Source organism: Galeopterus variegatus, unplaced genomic scaffold (genome assembly GCF_000696425.1).
Source record: "Galeopterus variegatus unplaced genomic scaffold, G_variegatus-3.0.2 Scaffold242, whole genome shotgun sequence".
In the NCBI taxonomy this organism is placed as follows: domain Eukaryota; kingdom Metazoa; phylum Chordata; class Mammalia; order Dermoptera; family Cynocephalidae; genus Galeopterus; species Galeopterus variegatus.
In genome coordinates, this window is record NW_007726353.1 from 510,137 (window position 1) to 522,117 (window position 11,981).

At 53.9% G+C, this 11,981-nt stretch overlaps 1 protein-coding gene across 1 annotated transcript in view; it reads left to right on the plus strand.

Moving 5' to 3' along the window:
• FAAH (fatty acid amide hydrolase) overlaps positions 1-9,188 on the plus strand; it is a 19,206-nt gene extending 10,018 nt beyond the window's left edge. The window contains exons 8-15 of the mRNA XM_008566447.1: positions 1,472-1,597; positions 2,094-2,191; positions 3,364-3,463; positions 3,747-3,787; positions 4,555-4,594; positions 5,080-5,188; positions 5,675-5,820; positions 6,043-9,188. Coding sequence (XP_008564669.1) covers positions 1,472-1,597; positions 2,094-2,191; positions 3,364-3,463; positions 3,747-3,787; positions 4,555-4,594; positions 5,080-5,188; positions 5,675-5,820; positions 6,043-6,171 — 789 coding nt within the window. The 3' untranslated portion in view covers positions 6,172-9,188. The remainder of the gene's footprint in view (positions 1-1,471; positions 1,598-2,093; positions 2,192-3,363; positions 3,464-3,746; positions 3,788-4,554; positions 4,595-5,079; positions 5,189-5,674; positions 5,821-6,042) is intronic.
• Positions 9,189-11,981: the final 2,793 nt, after the last annotated feature.

Genomic DNA, 11,981 nt, shown 5'->3' on the forward strand with positions numbered 1-11,981 from the left:
AAAAAAAAAAAAAAAAAAAAAAAAAAAAAAAAAAAACACCCGCCAGCGATCTGGGGCCAGGAGCAGTGACTGTCCACAGATGGCCACCAGATGGAGCCCTTGCTGCATGCGGAAACCCTCAGGCTTTCCAACAGGCCCCAGCCCCTGCTGCTGTCACAGAGATGGGAGACAGGAACCACTTCCTAGTCTGAGAACTGCTGTACCTCGGTTGTGTTTGACCCTCAGTAAATAGTGGCCTTTCTTACGTATTTGTGTCTGTATCGCCAGTGTCCAGCAGGAGGCTTGGTATGTAGGCTGGCTGAGCTGGGATCTGTGGGCAGTGTGGAGTGCTGGCTCCCCAGATATCACCAAAACAGCTTGTTGGAGGGACAAAGCTGAGTGTGTTCCTTCTGGGGGGAGGGAGAGCACTGCTTCAGCAGAGCCTTAATGGCATCTCAGGGGGTGGGGGGTAACCTAGGGATATGTGTGGAGATTTTGGAGTCTGGTTTAAGGCAGGCCTTTCAATGTGAGGGTGTGGCTAGGATTTGGTAAAGATCATGATATAATAGTTGAGGATGAGTGAACACAGCAAGGTGTGGATTTTGAGGTGAGAGGTTCAAAGAGTCAGGGAGTGTAAACTGTCACTTGATGCTTTCTATTGAAGGGTTGGTGGGTCATTCAAGAATGAAAAACAAGGTTATTTGTATTTATGTGCAAAGTGTTCAGGAGTAGTAAAGTTCCATCAATGCAGACAGTGGAGTCATGAAGTCACATTAAGGTAGACAGTCGTGTGATGTCAGGTCCTTTTCTCAGCAGTCCAGCATTTCTCTCTCCTGTTCAGACCTCTTGCCCTTACCCCAGCCAGTGTTGCCTTGGAAGGGCTAAGGGTCCATGGACAGGAGAGTGGGCCTTGGTGTTTCTTGGGAGTGGGGCAGGTGGGCAGATCTGGGCTGGGTGGGATGAGCTCCCCCTTCACAGCAGAGGCAGATGTTCTAAGTGCACCTTGGTGTTCAGACAGTTGCAGCCAGGAACCACTTCCTGAGAGGAGGAGAGGAGATCCCTGTTCTGGGTCTGGAAGTTTGTCATGGGAGCCAGCACAGGTAGTGGAGAGCCTTGGCTCAGGAGACAGGATGCCTGGGCTTCAGACCTAACCTTGTCATTCTGCTTGGGTGGTGTTGGGTAAGTCCCAGCCCCACTCTGGGCCTTAGTCTCCCTATCTAGATCTCAAGCTTCAGTTTTCTTGTATGACCAGTGGGAATCCTCATCCTTGCTCCACCCACCTCTGAATTGTTGTGAAGGTTTTTTGTGAGAGGCTCAGAAGCAGAAGGGGCTGGCCTCGTTGGTGATCAGTTTTCAGGGGAAACGGTGCCAGAGGGATCCAGGCTGCAGCCTCACAGCTGTGTCTGGGCCTGAGTGGCTTTTCTATCTCTAGGAGCTCTGCGTAAGGCTGTCCTCTCCTAACTTGACCCTGACCCCTGTGTTTTGCCCCCAGGTCTACAGAAGCTCTCTGCCTCTGCGTGTGGGGTACTATGAGACTGACAACTATACCATGCCCACTCCAGCCATGAAGCGGGCCCTGCTGGAGACCAAGAAGAGCCTTGAGGCTGCTGGCCACACGGTATGGCTGCAGTTACCCGGGATTCCTGGCATCTCCTCTCCTCCTGGGAAGCCTTCCTGGTACCCATGGTGATTCCCTTCCTGGTAGCTTGGCACCCTGATTGTTTTGTGTTTGGAGATGAGAACTGTGGCCCTGTGGGACGAATATATAGAGGGCCGGCCAGGAGTATTGGAGCCGGAGAATTCAGTCCTGTGCCAGGCAACGTGTGAGCTGCATTTGGGGGGCGTAGCCAACCAGGAACAATGGTGCACAGGTGTCTAGAGGTTCCTGGGGCCCTGGGATGGTGGTCATGTGGGTTTTGGTCTGCTTATATGAGACAACTTTATGTGTGGCTCCACAGGGAGTTTGCAGACAGTTGCAGCCAGGAACCACTGCCTTTGTGGCTCTAGTAAGAGTTACTACACGGGCAGAGTTGGTCCACCCTCAGGGCAGCACAGGGGTCATGGGAGCCAGGGACTGTTAGGTCTGGTGGCCTCACACCCCTCAATCCCTGCAGCTGGTTCCTTTCTTGCCAAGCAACATTCCCTATGCTCTGGAGACCCTGTCAACAGGTGGGCTGTTCAGTGACGGTGGCCACAGCTTCCTACAGAACTTGTGAGTGATGTTGGGCTTCAGGGTCTGTGGTGGGATTAGAAAAATGGGCAGACCCAGGGAGGGCAGCTGGGCACTGTTACCCCCAGGATGGGCTTCAGCTGAATACAGTGAAGGTCTGAACATTCTGGGCAGGGACCTCGCCCTCTGACTGTACAAGTTGAGCCTGCAGATACCTTGCCAGGGAGACTTTGGAAATGTGCCAGTCCAGGGGAGGCTGGATTAGGCATCCATGCCTGGCCCTGAGCTGAGCTTGTGAGGTAGGAGGTGGGCAGAGGAGTTGCCTATCTGGGAAAGATTAGAGACAAGGGCAGGATCAAGGCAGGAGGGTAGGGGTCTGGACATCATGTTGTAACTCCAGGCTCTGTCTGACTTAAGCCAAGTCTTCCTTTTGAGTGGGACCTCAGTTTTCTCTTCTGTAAAGTGGGTGAGTTAGACCAGACTCACTTTAAAGGACTTTGCAGAGCTCATGGTATAAGAAGCTTGTTCCTCTTGACTGTTTTCAGTCCTTGGCAGGGGCAGAGGACAAGCCCTGAAGGTGCCTCCTGGAGACGTGCCTGGGCTGCCTGGACTGGTGTCCCCCATACCTTAAACTCACTTCCTCTGCCTCACCTTCCTATGGGGAAGCTCGGCCCCTGCTCAGTCAAGGGCCCAGTCTGTCATGCTCCTCCCCCTCTCCCAGCAGCCGAGTATGGTCTGGGCTTCAGCAGAAAGGGCTACCTCTCATTCTGGCCCTGGGAATGAGGCCCCAGGGTCAGCTGCCTGAGACCTTTCCCTGAGATCTTGAGCCAGAGACAGCTTCAGAGACTTGCTTGATGGCAGCTCACCCTGGACCACCCCGCTCGTGCCTCCAGGCTGGCATCAGTGTCAGTAGGGAGAGGTTGCTCTCAATCCTTATTGCTCTGAGCTGGATTTGCCAGAGAGGGAGGCACTGAGTCCTGCCTTGGGGAATTCCAGTGGTGTGGGGTGAAGCCCAGACATCCTGAAGGATCGGCAGAAACAAACGTCATGTTTGAGAGAAGGCAGATGAAGAGATTGGAGAGCAGTAGTTACAGGAGTTTCGTGAGGAGGGAGGTAGACAGGGTCACTGTGTAAAGAACGGGGGTGGCTGTGGGCCTGGATAATCAGGAGGGGTGCCAGCATGGGGGTGCCTGGATGGGCCTTTTGTCTCCCAGCAAAGATGATTTCGTAGATCCCTGCTTGGGGGACCTGATCTTAATTCTGAAGCTGCCTAGTTGGCTTAAAGGACTGCTGGCCTTCCTACTGAAGCCCCTGGTGAGGACACAAGGAGTGGAGGGACTGGGGTGGGTTGGGAGGGAGCCTCCAGGGGCCTCCTACCCCATGGTGCCCTATGGCCTCTGGCTCTTTCCTGCCTCTCCTTCTCTCCAGCCCCCACCCAGACTGCTCTCCTTCCCCTGTCCCCTGCCATTTTCCTTCAACCTGCATGCCAAAAGGGGTGCCGGCATGGAGGGATGAGGCATGGGTGGCTTGACCTGAAGATGAGTGCCAGCCCTTGGCCCAAAGCTGATTCATTGACCCCGTGTCTGTCTTCATGCAGCTCCCAAGGCTGGCATCCTTTCTCAGCAACCTGAAGTCTCGGTGAGAATATTTTCTGTGCCCAGATGCCTGCCTCTGTCTTTCCCCAACCTGGGTCTGGGTTCAGGTGATTTCTGATGAGAAAAGACTCAGAAGTAGCTTCTGAGGCTATAGTCGGCCCAGGCAGGAGGGCAAGCTCTGTGACCTTCAGGTGGGACTTTGAAATTGCCTTAGCAGTGTCCAGGTGTGGCTGGAGAGCAAGGGCCTGAGGGTTAACAGATGAGAGAGGATGGTGGGGAGGAGGTTAGCCTGGCTGGGGCAAGGGTGGAAAGGACCAGGAAGGAGCTGGCCTGGGCTGGGGGCGTAGGGATGCTGGACACAGGAAACCTGGGAGAGATGCTGCTCTTAGAGATTGAAACTGAGCTGTACCTGATCCTACCTGCCCCTTGGTGGCTCAGGCTGGAAAGGCAGGGCATATCCCACTCCATTTCAGGCCCTGACATCCTGTAGACTCACTCCTCCTCTCACCACCAGACATTCAGGACTTTGACAGCTCTCACCTTTCCTGTGTCCTAAGGATAGCAAGGAATCAGTCCTGGTCTAGTCCTGGCTCTACTGTGGAGTCACTAAGTAACCCAGCCTAAGTCCCTTTTGGGGCCTGATTTTCTCATCTGGACAGTAGGGGTGTGAACTCTGCCCTCTCAGAGCTCCCATAGGGCTGAGAGGCCCATGGAGGAGTGAGATCTAGAAGTGTTAGGAGTAGGGGTCTGATGTTGCTAATCTCCATGGCTGTGACCATCATGGCTGGTGACCTCACTCCCTCTGTCCAGGTCGGCTGGAAAACTGTGGGAACTGCAGCATGAAATCGAGGTGAGGCCAGAGCCCCTAGACTAAAGTAGGGTGGGGACCTGGGGGGGAGTATAGTTGGCAAGGCACAAGCCAGCAGGGTCTCTTAGCCACTGCTCCCACTGGTCTCCTGGAGTCACCTGTCATTCTCTCTTCCACTCCCTGGCCTACTGCTTGGGTCCTGCTCTCTGACCCTCATTTGACCAGATGCACATCCTTGAGGACTGGGTCAGCCTGGGACTCCTGTCCTGGATGCTTCTTTGCCTGTGACCATGCAGTGTGTGACTTTGCCTTGGCAGGGATAGTCGTGTCTATGGTCAATGTGGGAGGTGAAGCCCCCTGAGAAGCAGCCACTGCCTGCCTGCCTGGAGTACTTCCATCCTACTGGGGTTCAGTTCAGATCCAATGGCAGGTGCTGGGGCTAGAGCCAACCCAGCTATAGTCTGCACTGGAGAGTCTTGGGTGGGCTGGGTCTGAGTCGTCCCCTGCTGTGTTGGTGTCCTCCCCAGGTGTACCGCAACACCATGATTGCTCAGTGGAGAACACTGAACCTGGATGTAGTGCTGGCCCCCATGCTGGGCCCTGCTTTGGACTTGAATGCCGCAGGCAAGGCCACAGGTAAGGCTTTCTGATACTCGCCGCCTGTCCCTTCTCTTATATGCATTCAGCTGTGTGCTCGGCAGTGCTGCTGGGAAGTACTGCCTTCAGGGGGCTCACAGTCTGCTTCTCTGGAGAGATGGGAGGCTCGTGGGATGCCCTGGGAGGGAATGAGCTCACTGTCATCAGCACTGTTCAAGTTAGGGATCTTGAGTTACAGGGTCTGTAGTTTTGGGAGGTGGTGTTTGAAGTCCAGATGGGATTTAAATAAGCCAAGAAAAGAGGAACAACATTCTAGGTGGGGGAAACTACATGAGCAAAAACACCAGCGGATGTCCAGCCCTGCCCTGAAATCTGGATTCCTGGGGTTTGTCACTCAAACCTCAGCCCTGGGAGAGCCTTTCCCTGGCTGGGGAAGCAGGGTGCCATTTCACGGAGTAGGAGACTGAGGCCCAGAGATGACAGTCGGCACTGAAGTCCCAGGGCCCCACCTGTGATGTGTTCCAGGGGCTATCAGCTACACTGTGCTCTACAACTGCCTGGACTTCCCTGCGGGGGTGGTGCCTGTCACCACAGTGACCGTGGAGGACGAGGCCCAGATGGAACATTACCGGGGCTGCTTTGGGGATATCTGGGACAAGGTGCTGAGGAAGGTGAGGACTGGCCCGGGGTCCCCTCCTCTGAGCTCACCCCTGCCCCAGCTCTAGCTTCTGTGGAGCAAACAGTGTCAGCGCTGGCAGTGCTCACCATCCTTTCTTAAAGCGAGACCCGAAAGACCTGCTTTGCTGCCTCTCCTCTTCAGCTGAGGAGCTTCCTGGCCCTGGGGTGGAGTCCCGCCTTGCTACCTCCCATCCTGATGCCTGTGTCCCCTGCAGGCCACGAAGAACAGTGTGGGCCTGCCTGTGGCTGTTCAGTGCGTGGCTCTGCCCTGGCAGGAGGAGTTGTGTCTGCGCTTCATGCGGGAGGTGGAGCAGCTGATGACCCCTGAGAAGCATCCGTCTTGACGGCCCAGTCGGGCCGGCTCTGGAGGACCTGAGACCCCCGTGCTCTGTGGCCCAGCCTAGTCAGGGCACAACTGTCACCCTGCGAGATGTTCAGCATGGGGCAGAGGCTTCCATGTGCTCTCCCTCAAATGCTGCAAGAAGTGCAGACCCCCGAGTCTGGACCCTGCTTTCCCTCTGGTCCCCTCTGCCCTGATCTCCCAACCCCCATGTGGCAGCCAATGGGTATGACATGGGCCAAAGCCCACTAACAGTCAAGAAACAGTTCCTCGTCTGTGTTCTTTCTGGGCACCATCGTTAGGGTGCAGGGGGCTGGAACCTGTTGAGAACAGAGCTGGCTTGACCATCCAGAGCCAGGTGCCAGCCATGTTAGTCTTCCTGCTCCAAAACCTCCCCTGGTGTCCACCACCCACAGGATGGACACAGGCTTGTGTCCTCCAGCACTTCACCCCTGCCCCTCACTTAGACTAAGCCCCCCTTTGTTGGACACTACCGTTTGTCTCCTTCCTTCCTTTGCTCCTGATGTCTGCCAAGAATGTCCTTTCTGCTCATCCACCATTCAGTCCTTTGAGGCCCAGCTCTGATCTCTCTTTCTCCAGGTAGCTTTCCCTCCTCCTCCTCAGTCCTGGAATGTGTGGGCTGTTTCCTCCTAGTCTGCCCTGTGTGGTGGGCATCTGTGGGTGGGTATATCCCGTAGCACACTGATTCTCCTCAGTGGCAGGGACCCCATTGCTACAGCTTTGTCCTCTGTGGCCAGCACAGGGATGGGCACAGTGTAGCTGGGAGTCTGAAGTGCTGGCCCAGAGCTGGTGCTGTTGGGCAGAGGAACGCCCAGGTCTGGGGAGGCAATCTGGTAGAGTGCTTGCAGGGCCGGCCAAGGCCTGGATTGCTCTGGGAAGGCTTCCTGAAGGAGCTAGGCCTTGTATTGAGTCTAGAATCTCCCAGAGGCTGAGATAGGGGATGAGGACATCCCAGGGAGAAGGGCAGTATGCCTAAAGGCCCAAGGTGAGCTTGGTAAATGGCAAGCATGTTGAATAGGCATGGGGGAAGCAGAGATGGAGGTGAGGCCAGGTCAAGATGGACCTGGGCAGCCAGGTCAGGAACTTGAATTCTGTCTCAAGGGCGGTGGGGAGCTCTTGAAGGCTCATACAGGCTCAGCAAGGAGTGGACTGGAGGAGGATAAGGAGACAGCTCCATTTTCCCTAATCTGAGGAAAGTGGCCTGCAGCCTGAGCCGTGGCCCGCAGGTAGAGAGGGGCCATCTGGGAATTGACAGCTGGGACGGAGATGAGCTGTCGGCTCAGCCTCACCCCTGCCCAGTCGGCCAACTCATCTCTTACTGGACTGTGTCAACTGGCAGGTGGAAGGGTGCCTAGTCTGTGACAGACTCTAGCAGTTTCTTGACCTAGGAGAGTTCCCTCACTCTTCTCTGACCCAGCCCTAGCTCTCCTGCTGGCTGTAGAAGATGTTCCAGAGCCTGAGCCCTCTAGGCAGGGCAGGTCCTCGGCTACCACGTGGCCTATTTCAAATTCTTTTCTGGGCAAGGTGCTTTCCCAAGCCGTCCTTCTCCACCCTGATTTTCCTACTCCTTAGCTCTCCACCTCAAGGCCGACCACTTATCCAAGGCGAGGGTGATCATGCTTCCCCTCGAGGTAGCCGCACCCACTATGCTCACACGCTTTAGCAATGCTGTCCCTGCCTCAGTGGGGCCAGTATCAGGGCACATGTGCAGCCCCAACCCTCATGGGGACACCCAAATTGGGACAACCAAGTAAATGCTGCACTTCGCCCTGGTTCCTCATAACTGCTGCTGTAATTTTGCCTCTTATTGCTCCATAAAATTACCTGCCATCTGCCCCAGATTTCTCCCTCTCCTGCCCCATTTCTCTCTTGGCAACTGATAGAGGCTGTGGAGTGGAGGCACCGCTCCTGCGTTCCTTCACCGGCTCATTCATTGAGCCCTTGCAGCCTCAGCATGGTCATATCCAGCCTGCTGCTGAGCGGTGCTGGAGACCGACCTGAACCAAGCTTGGCTCCCATCCTTGACGGGCTCCTGGGCTGTGGGGGAGGTGGACAGTGACACAAATACATCTGCTCCCCTGGCACTTGGGGCTAGGGAAAAGGATACACAAGGGGGCTGAATGCTGCTGATGGGAGGGGGAACGGTCACGAGGCAAGTAAGTGTCTACTGCATTTCATGTCCCTCACTACACTCTAGTCTAAGCCACCTGTTTCCCTCCTGACCTCCAGTCTACTGGCTTGAAGCCCTTCAAAGTCATGTGACCATTGCTTGTTTTCATGGCCTTTTCCCTTCTCACCGGGTTCACTGCTTCAGCTTCTTACCTGGCCTCCCCTGCCTCCAGACTGATCGTCAATGATTCTTCATATGGCATTTAGGTGACCTTTCTACATGCAGATCTGATCATACTTAGTTTTTAGTATCACTTGTGCCACGTCCAGACCTCTTGCTCTGACCCACAAGCCATGCTTGACCTGACCCTGCTGCTGCCCACTTTGGTCTTATCTCCCCTTCCCGAGTGCCGGCATCTGGCCACGTGGCTGCAGGCTGTGCTCTGAACCCTGTGTGCACCTCCCACCTCCATGCCCTTTGCTGACTGTGCTTGCTGTGCCTGGAATGCCTTCCACAGCTCTCTACCTCAAGGCTGCCCACTCGTCCAAGGCTGGGGTAATCGTGCTTCTCTTACAACCCTGTCATGCTATGTTGAAAGAGTTCTTTGTTCTGTATGCACTTGGACGCAGGCACTGTGTCTTAATAATAGAATCCAACATCTGTTAGGCTGTGGAGTTGATAACCATGATGTCATTTGGAAAATGGGCATTATTATTTTCATTTTGTACATAGGGGTACTGAAGTTCAGAGAGGGTGGCTAATTGGTCCAAGGCCAATCAATAAGGGGTTAGAGAAGACTTGAAACCCTCATGCCTGACTCCAAACTTAGTGTACTTTCCTCATTTGTACAATCATCTCAAGAACACTCATTAAACATCCTCTGGGCACCAGCCTCTGTGCTAGGTCACCACAAACACTTTGAAGACAAGCAGCATCCAGGTACTTGTGCTCCTCTGCTGTCCATTTACAGGAGGTGTCATGTCCCTGTTCACCTTCCCTTTCCTGTCCCGGGGGTTATATTAGAGTTTAGGACACAGCCAGAGGACCTGCCATTTGTTCCTGTTAGACACCATCTTTTAGGGTCATCTCAAGGGCTCCAGCTTATTGAGAGTCTTTTGGATCCTATCTCTGTGGCCCACTTTCTGCTCTTCCTCCCAGCTTGTGTTGCTACAAGTCTGAGCACTAGACTTCTCCAGCTTCTTCCAAGTCACCAATAAATCTCTGGAACAGATTGGGGCCAAGGAAAAGAGCCCTTGGCTTTGTCATTCCAGATACCTGCCCAGGCAACCTGATCCACTGCACCCTTAAGAGACCGACACATAATCAAGTCATGAGCTTCCCAACCAGATCTCTCTGCAGTCCACATTTCTCCTGCTAGCTGGCCTTGGCTGGACACTCCCAAGTTTCCCACACATAGACTTGGAGTGGTGTCCCTGAGCAGCCTTAGGCTGGTGAGGCAATTGGGGTCAGGGCTGTGTGGGGTTTGCACTTGTATGCCCAACACCCGGCATGGTGCCTGGTAGTCAGTGGGTACCCAGTGAAGGCTTGTTGAATGTAAGAATGGGTGACTTGTTATTAGTGAACCTTTTTTGGCCCCTCCTGATTACTTCTTCCTTTCCTCCCCAACAGGGAATTTACCAGTGAGTCCCTGACCCTCGGCCCTTTTTGCATTTTATTTATTGCCATGCTCTTGATTAGTGCCCATAAGGACAAATAACACCCAGTTTATATTCAATCTAAAGCTTTCTCCTGGTCTGCAGATCCTCATCCATGCACTTTCCCTATCCCCCTAACCTCTTCAACCCTCCCTTTATCCATCCCAAAAATATATTGACTTCCTCCCTTAGTAGGCTCAGGGTAACCAATCAGAAATTGTCCCTGCATCAATGGTGCAAACAGACATCAAATGCATAATTACACAAAAACCTTAGTTAGAAATGCAATAAAGCAGAAGCCCTGGGTATTATGAGAATAAACCAAGCGAGACCTGATCTGGCTTGGGATGTAGGTATGTGTGAGTGTATCAGGGAATGCTTCCTGGAGGAAGTGACATTTAAGCTGAGAAATTCATTGTCATATGAGCCAAGGAACGAGCATGTCTCAAGAGGAGTGCTGCTGATTTGACTTCAAGGAGGGGTGATCTGGGCAGGAGCCAGACTGGATAGGGTGGAGGAGTGAGTGAAAGATGAGGAAGTAAAAGGCAGCCAAGTGCAGAGAACTGGAGAAGCTTGGCTGGGACAGGGAAGAAAGAAGTAGGAGTAGTAGCTGTGGAGGGTATAGGTCTGAGAGAGTCCTTTTTTTTTTCTTTTCCTAAGAGAGGAGAGACTTAAGCATGTTAAATGCTGCTAGGAAAGAGCCAGCAGGGATATAGAGGGGACAAGCGAAGTTGGAATGGAGGGTCCAACCTGCTGGAATTCCTTTATTAAATATAACTGAGTACCTTCCGTGTGCCAGGGACTTTGAAAAGGCTGACAGGGTCTTTGCTTTTAAGGAACTTATTTTCTAGGGAGGGAGGCAGGATATGAGTTAACAAGATTATGTCAGCTAAAAATAAAAAATAAAAAAATGAGATAGAACAATACAAGTGAACAGATAATATACAAACAAATGAACGGGGGAGAAAAAAAAACAAGATCATGTCAGCTAATGATAAGGTGTTGAAGAGATAAAGTGGGGCGATGTGGTAATGGAGGGTGCAACCCAAGGAGAGGCAGGGGTGCTTCGGGGTGTGGTTGGGGGGCCCAGTGGCCCCAGGGAGCTGAGGACACCAGGGTGGAGCCAGCGTTCAGCGGGGGTGGAGCGGGGCTGGAGCGGGGCTGGGAGAAAATGGTCAGAAAAGAGGCGCAGGACAGAGGGCGAGCTGCAGAGGCACCTTGCAAATGGGAGTCAGAGTGCTCAAGGGTCGACGACCTCAGGGTTACCCCTCAGGTTGTGGCCAAAAGTCAACTGTCATCATCACATCCGTTCTGAGCAACCCTCGGGTGCTCAGACTCAGCATAATCAGCCACAGACTCAGCTCCTTCCCTCCCAAACCTGCTGCTTCTCCTCACTTCCCGTCTGGAGGACAGAGTCAGCATCTCCTGGTCCAGTGACTGGCCTCAAGACTGACAGCTCCTCTCACCCCTGAGACAGAGACTGGGGGACCGCAGCATCCGAGAAGACTGGGAGGGTTCCCACAACATGTCCTCTCTGTTCTGCTGCTTCTGACCTCCCATGTTTTTCCTGCCCTCGCTCCAGGAGGTTGCTCCTCCTCCCGCCTCACCCCTGCTCACAGACTCCTCGTCTCCACCAGAAGGGAGGCTGGAACCCCGATCCCAAGCATGGCCTTGCTCTGGGAGTCCGGGGAGGAAAGGCAGCTGGGATGGCAGGGTTGGGGTGAGGGCTGTGCTGCCTGCCTCCACTCTCAATGCATGCAACATTTCCCCTGGGGTGGATGGACGAGGGATGGACCTCAAAAGCCCTGCCTGCTCCCCCAGGTGTCCCTTTCTGTCCGCTCTGCCTGGGCCCCAAATACCTCCTCAGAACTTTCATCCTGGGCAAACACAGGCTGTTCAGTCTACCTCCATGTGTCTGCTTATGTGGAACAAAGGGGGTTGGCAGTTATCCTAAAAAGCAACAAGAAACCATAGGGGCAGCCCCATTGGGATCTCTTGAGGGCCAGACTAAGGAGCTGGTGCGGTGTC